The sequence below is a fragment of the Tachyglossus aculeatus genome, chromosome 13 (genome assembly GCF_015852505.1).
Source record: "Tachyglossus aculeatus isolate mTacAcu1 chromosome 13, mTacAcu1.pri, whole genome shotgun sequence".
In the NCBI taxonomy this organism is placed as follows: Eukaryota; Metazoa; Chordata; class Mammalia; order Monotremata; family Tachyglossidae; genus Tachyglossus; species Tachyglossus aculeatus.
Window position 1 is genome coordinate 18,296,187 of NC_052078.1, and position 13,483 is coordinate 18,309,669.

Here is a 13,483-nt window from a genome sequence, read left to right on the forward strand (position 1 = left end):
TCAGTTGAGGTAGTCATTCAGTGCGGTACTGTAACTCAGACGTCTTGGACTCTTGCTAACCTGGAGGTGAAAAAAAGACTCCCTTTTCCCTGTGTCCCTTCTTCCCCACAAGGAATATTCCTTCAAGGGCCACCTGCTTCTTGAGTATTTGAATATATTGAAAACTTGCTATCTGCAGTAGTGATTTTCTTCTTGAGTATTTGAATATATTGAAAACTTGCTAGCTGCAGTAGTGATTTTCAGGTGCACCGAAGTCACCCCAAATGCAGCAGTCTCCACTGTGTATTATAGGCCATTTTTCCTATTCCCTGTTTTATATTTTTGACTCAAATCTAGCCATCTCTTTGCACACAGGTATATTTCTTGGCCTATGAGACTTCTTCAGACCAAGGAGTAGAAGAGGCCTTCCCTGACAAAGCCGCCCTTTCCTCTTTTCCCACTCCCTTCTGCATCAATCTTTCTCCATATATTCATCCCCGCCCCCCTCGAGCCACACAGCACTTATATACATATCTGTAATTTATTTATACTAGTGTCTGTCTCCCGCTGTAGACTGTGAGCTCATTGTAGGGAGGGAATGTGTCTGTTTATTGTTGTACTGTGCTCTCCCAAGTGTTTAGTACAGTGCTTTGCGCACAGTAAGTGCTCAAGTATTACAATTGAGTGAATGAATAAATTGAAGGAATGAATAGGATTTTTGGTAGCCCTGGATCTTCAGTTGTGTATGGCAGCTAGGGACAAGGAAATCCAAAATAATACTCCAGAACCTTGATTAGCCACTACTTCTCATGTTTTTGTTTAAGCAATCAAAACCCAAAAAAGGGCACAATTGGCTTGCAATTCACAGCCTTTTCCTACCTTGTCCTATGGGAAGGGCAGTTTATAAAAAATAGGAAGGTTGTAAGGGAGATAGAATAGTTTTAGGCTAACATCCCTGGGTAGTCCTGATTTGGCTGTATCTTGAATAATTATCTGTTGGTCTCAGCGCAAAGTATACGACAGAGCGGGGAAAAAAATTCTTGACGTCCTTAAATTTTTCTTTTTCTGCATGTTTCTGCCCTTGGTGAGCAAGGAGCATGTCTACCAAATCTTTTGTACTGTACTGTCCTAAGTGCTCTAAACACCGTAAAGTGCTCTACCAATGCTATTTGATTGTTTTATTCCTTTCAAAGTCTGTTGAAGACATCGCTCTAAGGTAGGTTAAAGTCCCTAGCTTAATATCCTCTCTTCCCCTCACCCTCCTAGAGAAGTCAGTGAGCCTGGGGTCTCCTCTGCAGTAATGAACCATCCAGGCCCTGGACTGGACTGACCCGAGCAGGAAAGGAGCAGGTTCCCAGGCAAGCTGGAGGAAGAAAACTTTCTTACAACAGGGAAAAGCAGCCTACTGAGAAGGGTCCTGAACCCGGAGTTCTCTACTTCTGTCCCCCATGCCCAGTGGGGCCACAGGATAGCCTTTTTTAACCAGGAGAATGAACATGGGCCAGTCACGACATGGAAATTGCCTTGCCAGAGTTCCTCTAATGATGTTGATCAAAGTACTTCAAACCCTATCAGTAAGTAAATGAAATCCCTAGAAAACAGGCAACGCCCAGTGGACCGGGATTATGGTGGTTAAACCCCCTCTTCTCCCAAAGTGTTCTCCTTCACCGGAATCGCATTCTTTCCGATTTTGACCTTTAAATATTTATGAAGGTGGCCGCCTAAAACCCGGTGGGAGGAACAGAATGGGGAAGAGCTTGAATTTTACATCTCACACGCTTCCTCGAACGGCGCTGCTCAAAAACATTCTCTTAGAACAACTTTCACTTTTAATCTGTAATTAAAACCACCGTTTTCTTTTCATTTTAAAAGCCTGTCCTTGGACTGAAATAACATGGAACATTTTTAAACATGGATCCAAGCTGCTGTAGATACATTTTATGTAAACCACAGAGCCTGCAGTTAGAGTCCTCAGTTTGCCAGACAGACTTCAAATTGTGACTGTGGCAATAGTGACTGAATTTCTGGATTCTGCACTGTTAGTGAGACTGATGTGTGTTTCTTGGATTTTTTTTTTTTTTGGAGTTTTTCCTCCCTTTGGGGCCTATTCATGAATGACTTAATCCTTGGGTAAGATCAGATGTCATGAAAGTTGCCAATGCCTTAGAAAAGTCATGTGGAGCCTCCCTCCCTTGTGCCTACTGTGCCCTTACAGAAAATCAGTGTGTTAACCCACAGTAAACTTGGGTAGTAGTAATTGCAAAGGAGAAACAAAAGTGAAACACAGAGGAAACCTTGGCAAGTTGGATTAAAAAAAAAAAAATCAAAATAGCTCTTGAACATCAAACTTTTCTAGCTTCCTTTTGCTGTAGAGGGAGAAAAATATTTTTACGCTTACATTTAGGGCCATTTGTACATCTTTTGACAGGAGCCCCTTCAGAGATGATCTGCAGCTCTCTCACAGCAGTGACGGTTGTGCCACAAAACCTTAATATTACGGCATTTTGCCTTTTGCATCTGCAGCAACTAGGATACAGCGATGATGGGCCAGGGTATTAGCCTCCATCATGGCAACCGGATGGGTTTTTCCGGGACAGCTACAGACTTGGCCACGGAATGGTAGAAGTGAACAAAATTCAGAGATGAGTTGTCCAAGTGTTTGGTCTTTGCTGATGCTCTGGTTGGGAACAACAGTGTCTGGAGTCCCCCAAAGTGTCTGGAGGGAGTACCTTCCCCAAGGGACTGGCCTTGGGAGCTTCAGTTTAGTTTCTGTTCGGGGAGAAAGTTTAGACTGGTTTTTAATTCTACTGGAACAGAGGTTGCCCATCCCCAATTTATCATGGCCAGTGTAAGAAGAATTCCACATTCCTAGCCCTCTACTTCCTCTCGGGGTATTGATGTAACATGGATCTCATTATGATGCTGTATTTGGTTTGGGATTTTTTTGTTGAGGGCTCGACTTCAGCAGGATACCAGTTAATGACTTTCAGAGCTCCTATTCTGGGGCCTTGCAGGGCTGTGGGAGGAGTTAGTCCATGACAAGCCAAACCTGGGCCTACGAGCCAGGAACAGCAGATAGGACACCGAGTTCCACCTACTGAAATACACTGATTAGTACTTTTGTTTCCACTGTAAGAGTGTCAAGTGAAAGAGCACTAAACACACCATTCGCTAGCAATGTAAAGGTCTGTCAACTCTAAGATTATAAATTTTAAACAAATGTTCACGTATGTGAACATTTGTTTAAAATTTATAATCTTAGAGTGTGCCCATAACAAAATCCGTCACTATCCTTCCTACTGACCTCGCCAAACCAAAACGCCGTACTTGCCAATTGGACACTCACTTGAATCGATCCGTCCAGTGGTATTTACTGAGTTCTTACTGTGGGCCAAGCCCTGTGTGAAGCAGTTGGGAGAATACAGTATAACAGAGTTGGTAGACATGGTACCTCCGCTAAGGAGCTTATAGTCTGGAGTGGAGACGGACATTAAAAAAGTTACAGATATGTACAAAAGAGCTATAGGACAGAGTAGGATGAATAAAGGGAAAACACACAGAGAAGCAGCGTGGCCTACTGTAAAGAGCATGGGGCTGGGAGTTAGAGGACCTTGGTTCTCAGCCTAGCTCTGCCGTCTGCTTGCTGTGTGACCTTGGGCAAGTCATTCAGCTTCTCTGTGCCTCGGTTTCCTCGGATGTAAAATGGGGATGCAATACCTGTTCTTCCTCCTACTCTGGGTGTGAGCCCCAGGTGGGACAGGGACTGCGTCCAAACCTAATTAACTTGTATCTACCCCGCCCCTTAGAACAGTGCTTGACACATGGGGAAGAACTTAAACACCATCATCATCATCATCAATCGTATTTATTGAGCGCTTACTGTGTGCAGAGCACTGTACTAAGCGCTTGGGAAGTACAAGTTGGCAACATATAGAGACAGTCCCTGCCCAGTAACACAAATCCAAGTGCAAAACAGAAGTGAGAGCGAGAGAGTAGGGAAAATGAGGGCTTAGAGATTTGATTTTAATAAGGCTTTGAAGGTGAGGAGAGCAGTGGTCTGTCAGATTTGAAGGAGGAAGGAGTTGCAGGGCAGAGGCAGGATGCGGGTGAGGGGGTTGGTGGCGAGATAGAAGAGATCAAGGAACAGTGAGTATGTTGGCATAAGAGGAGCGAAAGTGAGCGGGCTGGGTTGCAGTGGGAAATCAGAGCGGTGAAATAGGAGGGAACAAGATTAATAATAATAATGTTGGTATTTGTTAAGCGCTTACTGTGTACCAAGCACCGTTCTAAGCACTGGGGTAGATACAAAATAATCAGGTTGTCCCACAGTTTTCATCCCCATTTTACAGATGAGGTAACTGAGGCACAGAGAAGTGCCTTGCCCAAGGTCACACAGCAGACAAGTGGCAGAGCAGGGATTAGACCCCCCCCCCGCCGACCTCTGACTCCCAAACCCGGACTCTTTCCACTAAGCCACGCTGCTTCTTAAGGAGCAGGAGACTACGCACGGACTGACTGCCCTAAAGCCAATGGTACCTTACCTGACTCCTAATTTCTATTTGATGCAGAGGTAGTGGGGAAAACATGGACTGAATGTATTTTAGAAAAGTGATGCGGGCAGCAGTGGGAAGTGGGAACTGGAGTGGGGCGAGGCGAGAGCCAGAGAGGCTGATGCAGTAGGCAAGGCGTGATAGGATACGTGCTGTGATCAGTGTAGTAGCGGTTTGGATGGAGAGGAAAGGGTGGAATTTAGCAGCGTCGTGAAGGTTGAACTGACAAGTTTTGTGACCGACTGAATGTGTGGGTTGAATGAGAACGATGAATTGAGTAAAATGCCAGCGTTGCCAATTTCGACTATTCAGGACGTATTATTTAACAGTCAGAGTTACACACTCATGTTTTTCTTCTCTGCACTGGCAGTTCTGAGGTCATGATGTACTGAACTGTACCTGATGGATTCCATATCAACACACAGTGCGCCCGGGTATGCCCGACACAGTGCTCGGGGCACACACACAGCAAAATCACAACACTTGAAAAGGCACTGAAGAACACTGGCATTAAAATTCAATAGAGCTTCCACAAAAAAAGTGGGGGACTGGCATAGTGTCACCCTTGCCATCTCGGTTTCTTCATCGGTAAAAGGAAAATCATTAGATTCCATTAGCCGATTTACTTAAGGGGTGTTACGTACTCAGAGTCTGTGAAGTTCTTTGAATGCATCAGATTATCTTGGATAAGTGAGCCCAATTCCATTTTTTATGAGATAGGGGATCCTCCCTCTTCCTCCTCCTCCTCTTTAGGGCTTGTGGCATGGGCCTGTTGAAATGAGCATGTTGCAGTGGAGTGAAAGCAAGGCCAGAAGGAGAATTTGGGGAACAGAGGTGAATATTAAGATTAACCCTCCCTCCCTCATCCTCACTCCTTCTCCAGCCCCTTTAACCTGGGGTTCCTCCTTGCTCTCAGCAGGGTCAGGGCTGAAGAGGGAGACTGGAACCCTGGCAGTGCCTCCAAGGGCCATGCGTGCTGGCATTCCCATCACCTTGGATTAGCACATGTTGCTTGTCTACTTCTTTTCAGATCTGGCAGCTACCGGCTGTTTCCCTCTGCCCAACTCCCAGAAACTGTCAAAAGCAGTGACTGTCTCTAAACTACCGTGTTACCCTTTGCTCCCTCCTTTCACACAGTCTGGGAAAGACAGTCCGGTACCCACACATGCTTCCAGACCCATCCTACCACACCCGAAAAGACAGACCCCGAGTGCCAACAAGTTGCAGGGGATGTCAAGGAATCCCCGCTCTTCCATCCCTCCAGCTCTGAGGAACAATGACTTCCACCGTGGCCCATTTCGTGCTATCTTGTTGGGAAGGTGAAGTGCAGACTCCCTGCAAGGAGAACTGGGGTTCAGGAAATTCCAGGGGGCTCTGGCCAGTGCAATATTTTACCAGACAGCCGTCCTTGGTGCCATAAATTATTTATTTATTTATTTTATTTGTACATATCTATTCTAGTTATTTTATTTTGTTAGTATGTTTGGTTTGTTCTCCGTCTCCCCCTTTTAGACTGTGAGCCCACTGTTGGGTAGGGACTGTCTCTATATGTTGCCAATTTGTACTTCCCAAGCACTTAGTACAGTGCTCTGCACATAGTAAGCGCTCAATAAATACGATTGATGATGATGATGATGATGAAGGCAAGAAATTTGGGTTGTCCGCTGCAGCCTGAGAGGGTGGGAACAGCCTCCTTCACCCGACAATCCCCAACCACTACGTTGGGGAGGCCCTTCTTAGTTTCCAGTGGTGAGAAACCCCTCCTGTCTCTCTTTTGGCACAGCTATCCCTACTTGCAACACTCTTATTTTAGCATCCTTTTGACTGAAGAATGATTGAAAGCCTGTTGCAGTTTAGCATAGATGACGACAGAGCCATTAGCTCAAGATGCCTATGAAATTAAGTACTGTGTCTACATACTCAAAAAAATCTAATTCAAAATCCTCAGTTATTGGTAAAACACTATTTGCTATTTGAAAATGTATATTGCACTTTATCATCTTTAAAATTTATATTGTTTTGGCCAATTTTTGGCTCTTGGGAATACCCGGGCATTTTACTTTATTCCCTAAGGGAGATCATACGTCATTTAGCACTCCTTTGCTGAACATCCTCTCCAATCAATTAAGATCTCTGCCTGGGGTATAACAGACTCCGTAAGGGATATGAATCTTGCCTTCTCTGAAAACTCCAAGCACAAGCTACAGGCCTGAGTCTAGAGGACAATTCTTATCAATTGCCACCTGATCAAATCCAAGATGAACAAACTTCATGACGGTAAAGCATATGGCTTTTAATTTCTTTTACTGGAATAAGGAAGATATAGGCAGAAAGTCTGGGATCGCTGACTTAGCAGGAAACAGAGGATATTGAACTCGCTGTGGTCAAAGTATACGTTTACCCACTTTCTCATATTGTACTTTTCCAAATGTTTAGTGCAGTGCACTGCACACAGTAAGCACTTTTGATTGATTTTTTTTTTCCACCCCTTAAAGGAAAAAAAGGTCACCAGGAAAGGGTAATGAGACTATTTTCCTTCGCGTCACCTTCTGCCTATCCCTTTTTGTGGGAACACAATTTGCAGTGGGTTGGCCTGGACTTGTAGGAGCGGGCACGGATCTTGGAATATAATTTTCATTTTCCATTCCCCTGGTAAAATCCATAGCTAAGGGGCATGAGTTACTATACTTTCGTAGAGGATCATTTTTGTTTGTAGGGTATAAGCTTCCATTTAGTTAGAAAAACATGTTCCCCAAACTAAATTTCCTTGGAAAAATGCAAGTGGCTTAAATGGGGGAGGAGGGGGGGGGGGCTGTTGGGGAAGGGTAAAGGTTGGATTACGGAGGTATTTCAAGTTTTTCAAAATCCAAAACATTAACAAGTTGGTTTTACAAACTCAAAATACCACAGAATGCTCCCATAACCTGAGGCCAAAGGAAGGGAATTTCTAGTAGGAAGGAAATGTTGGCAAGGGCAGAAGCACAGGAGGGGAAGAGAGACAAGGTGGAAATGCAGGTAATTTGCTGAGATGGAACTCTTCACTAGAATAGAAGGTGCCAGCATTCCTACTAGTGATAATAAAATCATCATCCATTCCTTCCTTCCAGAGAACTTTCAGCTGTATTAAAATTGGATTTTTCTGCATGGCTTTGAGACTGCCCGTAATTCCATTCAACATGTTGGCACAAATCTACATAGCATCCAAGGGTTGGAAAGATCATTTACTTTTTTTGAGGCCCTGATGAACTGGTATGGAAACAAAAGAGTACTGAATGAACCGTTACCTGAAATGTGGTCCAAACCTTGAAAAGCTGCTAAAACTCGTTAAGAATATTTGTACATCTCTGTCGTTTTCTGACACGCTGGAGTGGGTCCTCAGAAGTGTTTTTCCCATGCCGCATCAGTCCTGGGGGGAAAAGAGCAAAACCAGAAATTACAGGAAATCATAAGAGTCCTTTGTTTTGAAATTGCATGCTTATTTACTTTAAAAGGTCTTGTAGGAATTTGATTCAAACATACAAACTATCTACGTTGGCTTCCTAAGGGTTTCTCACTTTTCATTTCTTCCCTCCCCACCAATCCAGATCCACATTTCCTGGAACAATCTACTAGCCACCAGTAGAGCATTCCTTCCATCGTCCTAGTTGGTGGCTACGTAGAAGATACTTGTGGGTTTTTCTGTCCTTCAAAACTCTTAATTACCAGGTTCCCCTCCGGCAGATTGGAGGGCTCGGTCTGCTCTGATAATATTCCCCTGTTAGAAGCCACTTTAGCAAATGATACAACTTTTAGTACTTTTATATATATATATATATATTTCTAAGGAAATGCTAAAGGAGATAAATGGAAAACCTAATCTGTTGCAGGCTGGGCCCCGTTTGTCCCTTGCCCCACTGTAACGGCCCTGTGCCTTCCTGTTGGGAGTCTGGTATCGAGAAGCAACGTGGCCTAGTGGAAAGAGCACGGGCCCGGGAGACAGAGGCCTTGGGCTCTAACTGCAGCTCCACCACTTTTCTTCTGTGTGACCTTGGGCAAGTCACTTACCTTCTTTGTGCCTCAGTTTCCTCGTCTGTAAAATGGGGAGTCAGTACCTATTCTCCCTCCTACTTGGACTAGGAAGCCCCATATGGGGCCTGATTACCTTGTATCTACCCCAATGTTTAGAAAGCACTTGGTAAATACCTCAATTATTATTATTAGGTTATTTTTCTAGCAGTAATGTCCTTCTAGTTGGTAGGTAGCTGTATCAGTTGTTCTGGAGGTGCCTCGGGCCCCAGGCACCTTTCTCTAACTGTTATTCCGGGAAACCCCACTGATGAATCTTTGTTATCTTGTCATTTTCCTGTACCCAGTTTCTTGGATTTTACTTTGATTCTGGGGAACCTGCGTTCTCTTGCATGACAATAAATGGAATTGGGCACCGAGACCGAAATACCTCTATCTACAGAAATTACAATAAAGAGGAAATACCCATCTTCCACACTGTATGAATCTGCCTGCTGACCTTTACAGCCCACCACATTCAAAAAACACATTCCATTTTCAAAGCCATGTTCTGTTGTGGAATCAAAGCACGTCGAGAGTAAACAACTAGTGTGTGAGTTGCCAGATGCATTCTGATGCATGAAACAGAATTTAAAGAATATGATCTTTAAAACTACTTCTAAAAAACGGTCAGGGCTTCGGGTATTTAAACAGTTTTTCCGTGGCATCTGAATGCTTTATTTTAACCCATTTGGCAAGGTCTCTGTCACCATGCATCTAAGGGAACTAGGTAAAGTAAAAAGTATTAAATGAATCAGTCAAAAATAATTAAACTAACTCAGAAACACAACCAGAGAAACCCAACTGGCTCCCATGACAAACCATTCCCCCAGCCTAAAGAACTGATTCAAGAACTACAGCAGAGAGAGCAAAGAAAGCTCAGTTTCCATGAAAAAAAAAAAGGTTTTACATTTGAATTTGTACAAAGAATATGGGCAACCTAGAGATTAATGAAAAAGAATATTTCCATAGCAAATTTGTTTCTAATTCCAGCCCAGCAGAGTGAGCGCAAAGTATATATTTTCCTGTACGGAAAAAAATAACCCAAAAAGTTAAACGTGGGCCACAGACGATCACTGTCACTCATGGACAAGCCTCCACTCTGCAGACTTGGTTTGTGGAACTCCAAGAACAGAGTTGTACTCTTGTTTTTCAGATACCACAGCTAAATAAAACTACCCCATTTAATATCATTACCCAAAGATGCCAACTCCGGGGATAATTGAGTTCATTCCCATTTTAGGTGTGCTCGGTTCTTTCTGGCGACTGGCTGCTAAAATTCTCTGAAAGTCCATTTTGAAGTGACATGTGGTTTACAGGGACTCTTTGAAACTTGAGAAGATTGAAAAGACAGAATTTTTGTTGACAGCTGTTTAGTACAGATGTGTACTACTACACCTAACCAAGTGTTTTTCTTTATGAGTAAGCCATCTAAAAGTCAGAAAGGCCATAGAGACCACTCTTTTTGTTAAGTGGAAATATTTACTTTTATATTCCAGAAACATATTATGAATCATTTTGGTGTTTTAAGTTGAGGGTGCACAGTCAATTATTCCAGAAATTATGGTAGCCAAATGTCATTCCCTCCAAACGTTTGTGTAATATCTATTTATCTTTGGGCAGATGACTGCTATGTGTAATCAGAGTCAGACTTTGTCAAGTTAAGTCTAAGTAAACACAGCTGAACATAAGCAAGTTTGGACTACAAGGGGTTTTGGGGTTGTTTTGGTGGGGGGGGGTGTGTCTTGCCAACAGCATATGACCTCGGAGAATGCAGTGAAAGAGCAGCAATCTGGTTTCAATGAAAGAGAGAATTCTTTTTGTTTCAAATTAACAAGTGTTGATTGGAAGCTTGTCATGTTCTAATTTGGTGATGCAAGACAAATGAATCGTACGCACGCACACAGCAAACAGCATCCTTTCTGAAAGATTTGGGTTTCCCACAGGGGGTACATATACCCCGATTCTACTAGGAGAGTAACAAACTCAACCAAATGGGTTTTCACTGATTTTGGTTAAGTAGCTAATATAAAAGGAAATGTGCTTGCAGCTTGCGGTAGTTCAGCAACTCAAAACTGTGGTCAAGATGGTACTGCGTTAAAAAAAAAATAGATGACAGAATAGAAAAGTAACTTTAAAGGAAAATGTATGCTGTACAAATTTTTTTTTAATTTATAATGGTATTTGTTAAGCACTTACTATGTGCAAAGCACTGTTCTAAGCGCTGGAGAGGTTATAAGGTGATCAGGTTGTCCCACGGGGGGCTCACAGATTTTAATCCCCATTTTTCAGATGAGGTAACTGAGGCCCAGAGAAGTGAAGTGACTTGCCCAAAGTCACACAGCTGACAGTTGGCAGAGCCGGGATTTGAACCCACGACCTCTGACTCCAAAGCCCGGGCTCTTTCCATTGAGCCATGCTGCTTCTCTTTCCGGAGAGAAATAAAAGAGTTCATTAGTTCTTTTTTACAATTTCTATTAATTCTTGGGTTTCTTTTCACCTTAAAAATCTATAAATAGCCCTTTTTTCTTGAGTAGCCTCGGCTCCAATTTAAGTGTTTTTCAAATGCCAATTTCTGGCTAACAAAATTCCCATTACATATTTGAAGTCAGATGATGACATAGTTGAGGTCTAATATTAAAAAAAAAGTGATTTGCCTAAAATTTCAGTTGTCCAGTACCTCAAGCTGATAAGCCACAGTAATATTTTCTGGCCACTTATGTAAATTATTTCATTTTACTTTTTTCCTTTTGGGTGTAGGTGGTGGAAGAGATTCTCAATATGTACTCATGGGGGTGACAAATAATAAAATGTCAACATTCATTTTGCAAGGTTGGTATTTTGCAACAATGTAAAATGACAATTTTGAATGATATTGGTAAAGCACTATGGCAAAAGATTCTGAAGCATTACTTGGTAACTATAAGTTCATCCAAAAATCTATTTTCTATTTTGCAGTTCAGTTGAGCCACCACTTTAAGTACCACCTTTCTGCTTGCAAGGAAATACTTTAGTAAAAGTTAACACTCTCTAGCTGCAATTTTGCAAGCATTTGCTGTAAGTCTTGCATGTCTTTTTCCATTCAGTTTCATTAGAAACTTTATTATTGAACACGTCATGGTTTGCAAATTGTACGTTCCAGAAGGCCAGGTAGCCACCCAGAAACTTGAGAGTTGCAAGGTCCGATTCAAACGGCCACTGACTTAGTTAACCAGGACAATATGCCCAAAACACACACTTTCAGTGGCCTTGGTTTTCTCCTCTGTTAAAGAGGATAGCCACGGAGGCCTGGGAAAACACGCTGTGAATATTAGACTTCAGAAATGAACACAGGCCTAACCACCTTGCTTCATAGTAAAGTCCACTGCTTAACAGAAATGCGGTTGTAGTGCAGTTCTGGTAAAGAGTGGAAGTGGCTACCCTTTACCCTGTTATTGGCCTAACAAAACAGAGTTTTTTTCCACTAAATCACTGCCAGCGTGGAAGAAGCTTATCTTTTCTCAGGCTGTCTGCTATTATTTTTTTATGGTATTTCTTAAGTGTTTAGTATGTGCCAGGCACTGTATTAAGTGCTGGGGTAGATACAAGATAATCAGGTTGAACACACACCTGTCCAACACAGCGTTCCCAGTCTCAATCCCCATTTTATACATGAAGTAACAGGCACAGAGAAGTTAAGCGACTTGCCCAAGATCACAAAGCATACAAATGGCAGAGCTGGGATTAGAACCCAGTTCCTCTGACGCTCTGATCCTCTGTATTTTAATTGCAGTATACGTCTGTATAATCTTATCCAGAAATCTTCCATTCATGTTTCTCGGGAAAAAAAACTACCGGGCACTGAAATGGTTCAGTGCAGTGATGAAATATTTACAAGAAATAATACCCAAAAAGTACAGGGGTAGTATTCAGAAAGAACCTTTGTGTTGTGGCAGATTTGTGCTATAAAGGCCACTGATTCAATGGGAATTAATGGTATGGGGATATAGAAAAATATCGTCATCATCAGTCGTATTTATTGAGCGCTTATTGTGTGCAGAGCACTGGACTAAGCGCTTGGGAAGTACAAGTTGGCAACATATAGAGACGGTTCCTACCCAACAGTGGGCTCACAAAAGGGGGAGACAGAGAACAAAACCAAACATACTAACAAAATAAATAGAATAGATATGTACAAGTAAAATAGAGTAATAAATATATACAAACATATATACAGGTGCTGTGGGGAAGGGAAGGAGGTCAGATGGGGGGGATGGAGAGGGGGACGAGTGAAAATATCACTCATGATGGCATCTTGGAACCATTACTTGTGTGTCCACCACTAGCACAGTGTTTCACCCCCTTGCCCTCATTGTCATTTTACAGGCAGAAGGAGTCAGCCCAGCCTGGAATTCTAGGCTGGGGGGATGAACAGGGATAGGGGACTCTTCCCGGGAGTTTTTGTCCCCTCCCCTCACCTCCGAGGGAAAGGCTGGAGCACCCAGCCTGTGGCCCAGGCCGTGACATCAACAGGTTACGCTTTATGGCCAGCAAAACGTGTGAGGATATGACAACGGTAGACAATTTCTTTCATTGTTTTACTTACACCCCTACGCCCAAAACATACCAGGTCTATGGGAGTTATAAATTGTGAGGTCTCCCTAAGTTTCACGGAGGCCTATTCTGCATACTGGTTGGATGATCCCTATTCTCATGCACAAGCAAGCAAGCTTCACTTGTTTTGGCCCCAAGACAATTTAATCTGCCTTTTCTAAATCCTGTAAATATGAAGCCAGAAATATCTTGCTCTTCCGAGGGCCATCCCCACTCACGTCAGACACAACATTTTGGCCCGTACGGCTCTGTCCTCAAAAACTCACCGCACCAAAAATATCCTGAATCTGTAAGTTACTTGCTATTTACTGGGTTTC

At 42.9% G+C, this 13,483-nt stretch overlaps 1 protein-coding gene and 1 long non-coding RNA gene across 5 annotated transcripts in view; one reads left to right on the plus strand and one right to left on the minus strand.

Annotated features, from left to right (window-relative positions):
- Window positions 1-13,483, plus strand: part of MKX (mohawk homeobox) — an 83,848-nt gene that overhangs the window by 55,054 nt on the left and 15,311 nt on the right. For 2 of the 4 annotated variants that reach the window (XM_038755488.1, XM_038755486.1), the window contains exon 6: window positions 11,334-11,405. The exons of the other annotated variants lie outside the window; for them this stretch is intronic. In XM_038755488.1, coding sequence (XP_038611416.1) covers window positions 11,334-11,405 — 72 coding nt within the window. The remainder of the gene's footprint in view (window positions 1-11,333; window positions 11,406-13,483) is intronic. 4 annotated transcript variants of the gene reach the window in all.
- The window catches only part of LOC119936104, a 64,294-nt gene that overhangs the window by 10,272 nt on the left and 40,539 nt on the right, over window positions 1-13,483 (minus strand). The window contains exon 2 of the long non-coding RNA XR_005453643.1: window positions 7,814-7,935. This is a non-coding gene — a long non-coding RNA (uncharacterized LOC119936104). The remainder of the gene's footprint in view (window positions 1-7,813; window positions 7,936-13,483) is intronic.